Source organism: Aplidium turbinatum, chromosome 1 (assembly GCF_918807975.1).
Source record: "Aplidium turbinatum chromosome 1, kaAplTurb1.1, whole genome shotgun sequence".
Taxonomy (NCBI): Eukaryota; Metazoa; Chordata; class Ascidiacea; order Aplousobranchia; family Polyclinidae; genus Aplidium; species Aplidium turbinatum.
Window position 1 is genome coordinate 31,982,578 of NC_137472.1, and position 12,356 is coordinate 31,994,933.

General features: G+C 35.3%; 1 protein-coding gene across 1 annotated transcript; it reads right to left on the reverse strand.

The window, feature by feature from the left end:
• Positions 1–407: 407 nt before the first annotated feature.
• LOC145772914 (uncharacterized) lies at positions 408–11,437 on the reverse strand. Its single transcript, XM_082584766.1, has 3 exons — positions 11,304–11,437; positions 3,776–3,949; positions 408–1,661 (listed from the first exon to the last, which is right to left on the reverse strand). The coding sequence occupies exons 2-3, from the start codon at positions 3,921–3,923 to the stop codon at positions 1,132–1,134; spliced, it is 678 nt and encodes a 225-aa protein (XP_082440892.1). The 5' UTR covers positions 3,924–3,949; positions 11,304–11,437; the 3' UTR covers positions 408–1,131.
• Positions 11,438–12,356: the final 919 nt, after the last annotated feature.

Here is a 12,356-nt window from a genome sequence, read left to right on the forward strand (position 1 = left end):
GCAAAAACGCCAACTTGATTAACTATCAACATCGTATGATTGTTAATCAGAGCAGAAATTGCGTGTGTCGGTTCGCTAATTGCTCAGTTAAAAATACGCCAACCTTGCATTCTACATTGCAGCCAATCAATGTGCAACATTATTGCATCATCATTATCAAACTGGTGGAAATTGGTCTGTTGGCAAACAAAACTTTATGGAGTAGGCCTACATTTTCAAAGAGTTCATTAGTCTGTGTTAGATGTTTGTCGCCTTTGATCAAAAGCTTCTCAGCCATGGCACCGGAACAGTTTAGGAATAAACATTCGCAAACGGATTGAACACAGACCATCTACTAACTGAAGCATACACACCATGTCTAACTCAAACTCTACAAACGTTAAGGACTTTTTGTATACATAATAACAGATACGGTACTCTTTTATTGCAAATAAAAAAGTAGGAAAGACAAATGATGAAGAATTTGTGTCAGCAAACGTGGATGTGTTCAAGTCTCTTAATTCACAGTGCAGAAGACAGCACAACATTCAATAATACAGCCGACTATTCCGGTTCTACTAAAACTGTAAAGCCCCTAAACGAACGTAACGACGCCATGGATATAAAAACACACCGTTGTAGCTCACAGGTGTAAAGTAGTCATGCTGATCGGTTATTTGTAGTAGTTATGTTATTACCATGAGGTGGTAACCCGGGTGGTCAAAACGCAACCACGCAAAGCACATTATCGAAAGTGCTCACAAAAAGCCTGAAGTTACACAACGTGGTAGATTTTTGGATACGTTTAACTTCATCACTTTTAAAACCAAGGGTGAGATAAGCTATCAACTTAATGGGCAAAACTATTACAAATATTGAAAAAATAAAACGAAAACGTAAAATGTCAAATTGGAAGCTTACACCAAAGTGATGCTAAAAATTGACTGGTGCTCGCTCACAGTCGACTCACATTTAAAAATCTGTATCAGAAACAAAGACACTAGAAATATTCATTTGCTCGAATAACATTTGAGCGAAGAAAAAGGCTTCCGTTTCAGTATTGGGAAGCTACACTATGTCAACGACCATGCAAAGCGAAGCTTTTCAAAATCAAATGAAAAGTAATCTCAATTATTATATTTATTATTTTTGTTACATAACTTTCGTAGGCCTACTGCAAATGTTATCCTGGCTAGCAACTATAGACGGTACGACTAGCTCGTAAGCAGTTGTGCTTTTTGGTGAAGAAGGGTTGGTGTCTGATGGAGGGGACGAGAACAAGGACGTTTTACTGGGCAGTCTGCGGTGATCCACTTTTGCAGTATCATCTGATGCATACACTTTAGTGTCAGGATATAAATCCAACAGCGATTGCTGCGCGGCTAAGTATCTCTTTCTTCGGTTCATTTTATAAATTGCAATTCTTTCTTCTTCTTCTTCGGCGCTTTCTATTAAACTATTCGAGTTCAGCTTGGACACTGTCGGCCCAAATAAAAGAGAGTTGGACGATGCGGGGGGAACTGATTTAGAATGCTTGGCTATGAAAGGAAGCCAACGTAGGGTTTCGTTAAAAGTTTGGCAGACGTCAACCAAGTCGTTACTGTTTGTCTTTCTGCTTGTTTGTTGGTTGTATTCCGGCGGACAGGAAAGTGCCGAGCGTGATTTGTGCGGCCTAGTCCTTCCTGAAAAAGTCATTGAAACGTAAATCAAAAGTCACAAACCATTGTAAAACTGCAATAACGTTGTGTTTACATCACCAAGTAGTTACCACAGCTATGGCAGATTCACACAAGAAGGGCGATTACCCGAAAAACAAAAAAGACGGATTGATTAGTTTACGGCATAGCTTATTTTAAAAGTCGGAATAAAAACATTTTGCACCAACTCGACAATACACCATTTTTTGTCGAATCCACCACCTTACACCTTCGGGATGAAGGTTTGGATGACGTGGATGTGAAGGCCAGGAAGCTAATCTTCGTGTCCACCTTCAGTTCAGGTAGACCTATGCCTTTAAGTGCCAGAGTCCCATGCTCATGAGTGGTGTCGAACCGTACTCTTCGAGCGCAGAGTTAAGACGAATATTTTATATCTCATACAGCAGCGACACTGTTAATTGGTGTTTAGTGTTTTGCCAGTCAAAAATAAGCACTTATTTAATCATTAACAGAAACCCTTATCCATTAACGTTATTAAGTTGATCCAACCCTGCAGCAATGCGCATGCAAACAAATAAACTGTGTTGTAGCCTATGTCAACGAACACATGATTTTTATGGTTTGTTTGACATATTGTATTGGCTAAAATAACGATAAAACTGTTTATTGAAAATAGCCCATATCGAGTACAATTTTAATTTCTTCTGGAGCTAAACTTTGCAGTGATTTTCTCACAAAGCAAGATAACAGTGGAAGTCGATTTGAATTTTGTCCCAGAAAAAGACAGCCTTTTGGGATATATTAGGTCTGTAGGCTACTACATACAAAAAACCAACACAGACCATAACCCGGTCCGTTCCAGGATATAATCACTCTCTCAGATATTCTGAATTTTGGCAAGCACCCTCACCAAAACATCCTATGTATTATCATAAAAATTTGCTACATTTTAACAAACTTTATCAGAAAATCACGTTAGTATGAACATGTTTGATTTTTGGGACTCAATTGGGTGTAGGAATAGAAAAGAGTTCTTTGAAAAGTAACAATTCTTTATGACCAATAAGTAAAACCAGTTTAGCAACTAAAGTTTTTTAAAGTTGATAGACATTTTAAAGAAAAAGAGGATCATCCACTGTGATCGAAGATCAATGACGTATAAGTTGGGTTGCTTCTAAGTTGCAGTATTTTTTGCAAACTTTAAAACTTAACTACAAAACATAAATGAGTTTGAGAACTTTTCAGGCAAAAATAAGGATCAAAATAATAAAAAAAAAATAGACAAAAAAGGGTTAGGTTATGTTGGCTGAAAAATTCATTTTTGGCTCTCATTGTTATTTAGCCTAATTGTCAAACTTTCAATAAAAATAAACAACAAATCAGAGTTGAATCAATTACAACTGTAACTGAATTCACGGTAATTAATTAGACATTTTCATGCAATTTTAATTATAATTGAGAATTTTTGTGTAATTGTAGACTAATTATATATAATGGTAATTGAAAAAAAATTGGTCTAAATTACAATTACATTAGGTAAGTTGCAAGCGTGATATCAGATACTTAGGTCGAGTCGCTAGTTGGGGTCCAAAAGGGACTTCAACATTGCACCCTAATCTTTATCAAATGCAATTCTACTTGTCTTCGATAAACTTAAACTGTAAAAAATCATGGACGAACATCAATATTAAAATATTTAATGTTTGTTATTGAAACGTACAATTTTGGTAAAGAGGTGACTTTCTTCCCCCATAGACAGATAAAACCAAGCAACCACACAGCATTTAACATAATACATTAAAGTGAACATAAAGTATGAACGTTTTCGGTCATACACATGTTAGCCCTTTTCAAGTAACGAAAAATGACTGATTTTACAGCTGTATTTTTTTTTTACAGCTGTATTGAAAATAAATAACTGATCTGCACAATGAATTGAAAAACGAAATGCATAAGAATGAAACAGCAAAAGCAGGGGAGAAAGACACATCACATGGCGGTTAAATCCGCGAGGCAAAAAACGCATCATATGACGAATTAAGAAAAGACGTTAAGCAGATAGGAAGCGCCTGTGGCAAAGCAGTCCAAAAGTACCCCAGGGCTGTCAACACTACTAAGTATGATTGTTGGTAACTTACCGTCAGAATCAGGGCTTTCCAGATTTCCAGTGGTAGAAAATCTTTTCCCTTCTTTGGCTTTCTTTCGTTTCTTTTTCTTCTTTTTTAGTTTATCGATGGCACTGGAGCTGATGGCTTTTCGACCTACTACAGCAGAGCCAGCCTCCATCACTTTGCGTGCCTTATACTACCTCACTGCAATGTAATAAAATATGCGTTTGTAGATGTTGAAGAAATATAAGCTGTCTCTATAAGAATTTTTGTCTTGCTATTATTATTTACTTGCATCAGACCAATAGGTGCGTATTTAACCTACTTCTAAATAGGGTTGCGGAGCAGCTATAAAAGAGGCCTGGCTCCGGATCCGGAGCTGTCAGGCTTTACACCAGTGGCTGCGGCTCCAGAACTGTCGAGCTTCATGCTAGTGGTTTTGGCTTAATAAAACAGTGTGTCCAATGTACGTAAATTGTTTAGAACTAACAGCAATAGATAGAGTTTTTTTTAAAGCACTGCTCTTCAAAACAACGACAAATATGGAAAGTGTAGTAACTCCGCTTTAGTTACAAGTAATTCGTGGAACGTGGCATATCAGCTTCCTAGCTTACATAATTTTAATGAATTATTTTTTTATTGATTCAACGTTTACATACATCTAATGTAAGGTATGATTTGTATGTATAATTTCGCTAGTTGATGTGTAACGAAACAATCCGCTCAGTGAAAAATGCTTCAAAATGTGACATAATCAGTCATCTCATAATTTTATTAAATCTATATGACAAGACAAGAAAACTCATGAGTTTCTTAGCCAAAACTGGAGCCTGAGCCTTTACGTTTATCGTAGCTCCCGCTCCGATTCTATAGCAAGTGGAGTTAAAGGCTCCAGCTACGGCTCCAAAGTAAGTGGAGTTAACGACTCCAGTGCCAGCTCCATAGCAAGCAGCGTTAAAGGCTCCAGCTCCATTGAAAACGCTTGGCACTGCGACTCCAACTCCGCAGCCCTACTACCAAACATGCAAAAAACAAAACAAAAACAAACAATACAAGATTACAAGTATTAATAATCATAATAACCCAGTCAGTAGATAATGCTGTTGCAGAGAACTGTCGAGTAAACTGCAAATGGCACCATTGAAAGACGACGATTTGATAAGAGCGTCAGAATTGCAGAGAGCATTTACGTAATAATTTTTTGAAGATTGACATCTACTGTACTGTACATAAATGTTGTAAAGAGATTTGCGAAGTACTGCACCAAAGGTCACGACGTTTTGTTCAATTTGAATAGTGCGGGAACTAGCATAGCGAGGTAAGCCATGCAACATACAAAAGGCATCGTTGTATGCAACACGTGGTAAATTAAATTTACAAACCTTGGAAAGATAGATTTCATGATAACTACCCAAATTTTGAAACGACACTAGCCGGTGAGGGTCAATTGGTCTTTTTGAGGTGTTTGTTTATCCTAACATTACAGTAAAACAAACAAATACAAGGCAAATATTCTTTTGTAACTAATATCTTTTATACCAAAGTAACTATATTTAACAAGCATCTTTCAAAAGCAGAGCATTTTGACATTCAGCAACATCAATTCTGGATACAAAAAACTGAGGTGAAAAGTCTAAAGATGTGCCGTGTGCACTGATATTATTAGCGGGTCTGCTACTATTCGGTGAGAGCCTTTTTCGGTGAGAGCCCTATTCGGTGATTTTTTTGAATTTTTTTTTGAAAATTATCGGGTACCATAGCCTAATTATCACTGCCGCTTTTACATCGTTTTAACGTCGCTAAACGTTGAAATAAGACCCTAACCCGTAACCCCTACCCTTACCCCCTAACCCTATTAATAACGGCAATGATAATTAGGCTACGGTACCCAATAATTTAAAAAAAAAATCACCGAAAACGGCTCTCACCGAAAAAGGCTCTCACCGAATAGGGAACTCACCGAATCGGACTCACCGAAACGGGCCATTCCGATTATTAGCACAGAAAGTATATATCTCCATTTTAATAGTTCTGTGGAAAATGTAACATTTGTTGTCATGAAAAAGATTATCATCAAATAGACTTCCATTTAAAAAGTATATTCAGCAAAAATTTGGTTTTCAAGAGTGCTTTTATTGCAAATACTAATCAAACTAAGCAATAACACAGTAAATTTTATCCTCACAATGCATTGTAGCCTATTACAGTTCAAATCGTTTAAGCGCATAGTCAATTTGTCAAGCTTTTTTATGCGCTTAAACGGTATATGCGCTTAACCGTTTACATTGTTTGACAGTATCCTATACGTCAATCTTCTTCTTTTATTGTCGCACTTGATTCCAAGCATTGACTGCCTCGTGTATGAAAAGTTTCCAGGATTCTCTGTTGTTTGCTTTGTGTATTAGGTGTATGTTGGTGTTAGTTTTGTCGGTTTGTTGGTTTAAGTATGTTAATCTTTGTCTGCCTTGGGCACGCTTCCCTTCAATTTTGCCTGTGAGAGAGAGATGTTCTAACTTTCCTTTTCGCAGCACGTGTCCTAAAAATTGAAGTTGTTTTTCTTTGATATTTTTTAGAAGATTTACGTCAATACCAAACGTTTATCTAACGCAAAAGCGTGAAAACAGACCGCTGGACTTTTTCGATGAACGAAGGCATTGAGCCTTAATACGTAACCCGGAGTGTTAGGAGATTTACAGAATATTCTAGAATAGTACTGTACAACCGAATTCCAAATAACGGTACTACTTTGTTTGGCTGTTGGTCAGCGAAGTGTGACGCAGCAACAACTGTTCACGCGCGTTCCTCGTGGCTTTCGGGTAGCTGCCGTGATCACCCAACCGTAACGAATTCGCTTCAGCGAGCAAGAAAGAAAATTCACTAATCATGCGATTTAGATTTTCCTTAGTCTTGTGGTTCTACAGTTCGTACTGCGACGTAATGATACTTGTTTATGATGTAACAATCCATAAATGAAATGTGGTCTTGTGATTCATACAGCACTGTACTCAAATCATAGAAGAGAAGGCCTTTTTTCGTGCGGTTTTACTTTATTGTTTAAATCATGTAGGCGCTAACTGTCTGTCTTGAGGTGTTATCTTGAGCAACTTTGCTTTGCCAAAGGAAATATGCGGTTAAGTGATAAAAGTCTACAAATCTATCAAGAATTCCTAGTCGCTTAGCCGATTTATGCGATTAATCATTATGCGACTAACCGTCGAATTTTCTTCACAAGTGAATGGGAATGGTTTGGGATTATGCAATGCTATGCTCTAAAGCGATTTATGCTCTTAACCGATATGCGACTAGCCGATTTCGACTGTATATCTTTCTACAATATTATATTATATAAACAACTTATTTGCTGTTCTGCTGCAAAATGCTGTTACACTTTTATCTCTGAAGACATAGCATAAAAACATTTGGTTCAAAAAAAGTAGTTTAAAAAGCTTAAAACGATAATCTTTAACTCTGTTACCATAACTTGCTTGTTTTTCAAATGTAACACATGACTGCTACCTTGTGAGCACAAAATTATGATAATTTTATTTTAATGATGATAACATGCAACCTATCAATTTTTAGTCACAAATAAATCATCAAAAAATTAGAAATCATTGACATACCAGAAAAAATTTGGCTTAATCCCAATTGAAGAATATCATATTTTTGACACCTTCCAACCTGCACTGGGCCAGCATGGAAGGCCATATATCTTGGCCAAAAAATTACAACCAACTCCAATAAAGAAGATGAAATCAAAAGAAGAATATCACTTGGATGGCAAGCCTTCGGAAGAGCAAGTTCGATATTTAAGTCAAAACTGCCTCTTTCTCTCAAGAAACAAGTCTACGATCAATGCATCCTTCCAACCGCTACATATTGGTGCAGAAATTTGGAACCTTACAAAGAAATTAACACTTAAACTAAGAACTATGCAGAGAGCACATGAACGAATCATGATGGGTTTAACATGGCGAGATAAAAAGACTGCCAAATGGATCAGAAATTAAACGAAATTACGAGATATATTAAGCACAATCAAGAAACTAAAATGGTCCTGGGCAGGTCATATAGCAAGATATCAGGACAATAGATCGACTAAAAAATTAACAACATGGACACCACGAGAAACCAAACGAAAGAAAGGAAAACCAAAAGTGAGATGGAGGGACGACATTGACAAACAATGCAATACAACCAATTGGTACGAACTAGCACATAATCATGTAAATTGGCATGAAAAGAGGAAGGCTTACGCTCTGCAGTGGGCTCTCACAGGCTGAAAATGATGATGATGATATTTTTTAAGGTATGTTGGAAAAACTACGTTTTCGTTGTTACTAGTGCTGATACCACATTGATTCTGTGCAAAGACGTGCTTGAAAAGTGCCATCCATCTCAGTAATCAAAATGGAAACAAGGTAGTCAATGCCACAGAGTTAATTTTTACTTATATACTATTTTATTGAATAAATTGTAATGTTGCCATTTTGTCAGTTCTACATTTTCCTGACTCCAACAAGATTGCAACTGTTGTTGTGAAAACACAGTTTAAATATTATTTTGTGGAACAAAATTGAAAAACGTTGAGTGATTCTAGTTTACAGTTCAGTAGCCTACCCATTTGCACCATGAAGCTTTTAGTGACTTCAAAAAGACAGAGTTACACATAGGGTGTTTTAGCTTTTCTGAATTATACCTATATATAAAGTATCCCAAAACACTCCAATGCACTTTTGTAGTTGTTCATCTGCTGAACCCAGTGGAACAAAATAAAATTTATTGGCAAGTTACACAAAAATTTCAAAAGTGTATAGGGAAAAACTGATATGTTTTTCATCAGAGAGCCAGTGTTTGTGCTTGAAAACTGACAAATGTTGATTAAAGTGAATGTAGCTGACTAGCTGGTAGTTCTCACATTATTATTTTTTCTCAAAAAATAGTCACTACGGCATCTTAAAATACAGGTGAAAAAGTAGCACAGCCCAAAGTAAAATTAACACAAAGTTTTAATCAAGTCAAGTTAATCATTATAGATACTAATCTAATATGTTGCTCTAATTTATCAAACTCAACTATTGACTACTAGATTTGTGAAGTTGTCTAAATTTGTCACAGAGTATAAATTTCAGATTGTAAACGTCTGATTTCTTAAATTGTATTTATATTTAGTTTGTTAATTTACCTAAATTGCAATATTAATACAGTATATTCAGCCAGTAAAGTACTGCTTTGCCCTGAAATAAATTAAGTTAATCCTAGATACCAAATCAATTGATCGAATATTCCTATTAACCTAAGTCTGAAAGAGCTCTATTGGAAGAGCAATTTTTATTGAGAACAAAGGCTAGGAAATTAAAATTGGAGAATTCTAAAAGCTGGTATACAAGTCTCCGCCCTGGTCAAAATACCACATCATACATTGGAATCAACCAAAAATACAAGGTGAAACTACTAAACCTTTGCTTTACTGCTCATATATTTGACCCTGTATATGTTCGTCACTTCCAATCTTTGACATATATTCCCGTCATAGCATTTATGACCAGGGCAGAGACTTGTACATGTACACTAGCTCCGAATTCTGTTATGCATAGGCTAATCACAAGTAAAGGATGTCTCTCTTCTCTTAATTGGGTACTATAGGTATAAAAAGGAATATTCTGAATGCTTAGCCAAGCTGTTTCATTGTTACATTTTATTTGTCATTACAAACTTTCAACCAGGCTTACAACTAGTGCAATGGAGTATCTTGATTTAGAAAACTGTGTTTCTCGTTGTTTAACACTCACATGTTGTTAGATGTAACATCATCAGTTTTTTTTGACACCCAAGTCTTGTTGACAAACAACCAATTATTAACAACAATAGCCGACAACGAGTTTCACTTACTAAATTATTAGGGTAAACCGGGATAAAATGGGACACAAATGACTATTTCTGTTGCTGGACTAAATAACCTTACAGCTGGCATGAATATTATTTTGCAGATTTTGCAAACAATCAAAGGGTGGCACAAGCCCATAAAAATTTCAAGGCTGCCACCTCGGGAAGGTCAACTTTTTTTAAAAAAGAAAAAGTGTCCCATGTTTCCGGGGTGTGTAAAAAATAGGACACTTAAAGAAATTCCTTTTGTCTCGTTTTTTTATTTGCTGGTTGTAGTGAAACAACTTTTAAAATTTAGTTTATTGACAGTTTATTGAAATAACAGTTTATTGAAGTTTATAACAGTTTATAATAACAGTTTAAATAACAGTTTATAATATTGAAAGAATAAGCATTTTGCTAATTTAACACAACAAACAAAATGAAATGTTCATGTACAAATGAACACTATTTCGAGACATGTAGCATGAATAAAAAGCAAAATGAACAATAAACAGTGGGTGATGCAGTAGTAAAGTTAATGGGTTTGTATTTAAAATCTAAAAAGATAAAATATAGAATGGTTTATTGCTGGAATAGACATGGCCACTCAACGCTGTGATATTGTATGATTCATTGCCGCTATTTTTTTTTGAAAAAAAGCAGAAAAAAGCACTGCTTTGTGATTTTAGTGTGCACTTGGTCAATGGTCATTGCGCCTATAAAAGTGTAAATCTAAAAGCTACAGATAAAATACTGCATTAAAGCAAAAGTACACATCATGGAAAACAAATACACCACAATTGAGCACTTTTTTAAACAGTCCCATTTGACCCAGACGTGTCCCATTTTTCCCCTGTCCCATTTTACCCTGGTTTGCCCTATTCTTGTAAGGAAAATGTGTTGAAATCAAACTAGAAATCTTTTAAACTATGGTGTGTAGTAATATTTACAAGGAGCTTAGCCAGTTTTCAAACGTGTTTTGTGTGGTTGGGCTGCCAGCCCAAGTGTCTTTGCATTTCAGCAATTTTGTCATTTGACAACAAAAAATGCAAATTTTACAAATATTTAATTGTCTTTCTAATGTAACGATTGATCTTGCACCAGAATATTAACAGTTTAATTTTTCAGACCTACAAAATATCATTTTATATCTTAACCTTAAGGGAAGACGACAGACATTGGCACGGTATAAAGATTGAATGTGTGTAGGCTAAGCCTAACCTACTTATCCTATGAGATACGGTACGGTATCTCTAAAACAATGAAAACTATCAATACTACAAAAAAGTGCTCAATGCTAAGCATAAAATCAAAGCAGAGCAAATTAAATCAAATATAGTTATTACTATCTGAAGCCTTTACAAATTGTTTCACCTAACGGATCATCAGAAGGTCTGCAAAAACATGCAAAAAAAGTAAAGAATCGATAATTCCTGAAAAGATATTAAATAATTACAACTGTAATTTAATCTGCAAAAAAAATTTTTGCAGATTAAATTACAGTTGTAATTATTTAATATCTTTTCAGGAATTATCGATTCTTTACTTTTTTTGCATGTTTTTGCAGACCTTCTGATGATCCGTTAGGTGAAACAATTTGTAAAGGCTTCAGATAGTAATAACTATATTTGATTTAATGTACGGTATCTCTATATGCTAACATGTTCTAAATTATGCTTGCTTCCAATACCTTAAAAAGTGGTATTTCCTGCAAATCTAATTTCGTCAACCATAATACCGAGCTTCGATGTTTCACCATTTTTTTATGGTAAACTTGCATGTACCTAGAGCTATTTTCAATTTATGGTTCCTTGAACTGCCTTCGCACCACACTTTAGCTTCAGATGCTTAGCAACAGCAGCTAAAAAATCTTTACTGCCCTCAAACGAATTTTTGTATCACACTTTGAAATACGATCAAAAGTGGGAAAAAACTAACCGGAAAACGCGATCTGGTACTGTATATAGTGGCTCTGCTGGTACTATGGCACTTCCTCAAATGGGCGATCAATCTAATACAGAAAGTAATCACTGAAATCTGTTTATATTGTAAGCTAATTTTGTTTCGAATCAATTTTGTTTCGGTCCAGTTGTGCTGAAGAGTTCTAATTAGGAATAGTTCTAATGAACGAAAACAAGTTCCACAACATAAATTATATTTTATTGAAATACTATTGTGAGTGTTAGCCTGGTCAAATGTTTTAAGGTTCAGACTTTTAGGGGAAAAAAGCTATTGATTTGTTTACTTTGAAATACGTTGATCAATAAAAGAGAACTTTTTTCGCACTGGTATCCAAAAAGATTATTTTGAAATTTGCTGTGAAAAGTTCAGTGGCCGCTGCTGAAATTAATTCTCTAAAAATGCTTTATCAGTTTGAAGGTAAATATGTCTACAATCATCCCAAGGCTTAAAAAGTTTTCTTGGCTTCAATTCAAAAAAACATTACCTTATTAGGTACCGTATATCATTTTTATTTTTTTCGTCATTAACTTTCCTTATATTTTTGCTCAACTCCACTTTCTTTATATATTTTTTCCATGGAAAGTCTACAAGAAATAAATTGATAGCCTATAGGCAAGGTTGCCATCGACATGGACCCCAAAATAAGGACAAACAAAAAATTAAATCTTTATACGAAACGAAACAAACGTTTTTGAACAAATCTTTAGATTCATAAGAGCCCTGTCATATAACATGCCATATTTTTTGCCAAAAACAGTCTGTTTCAGCAACTCTTCTTACG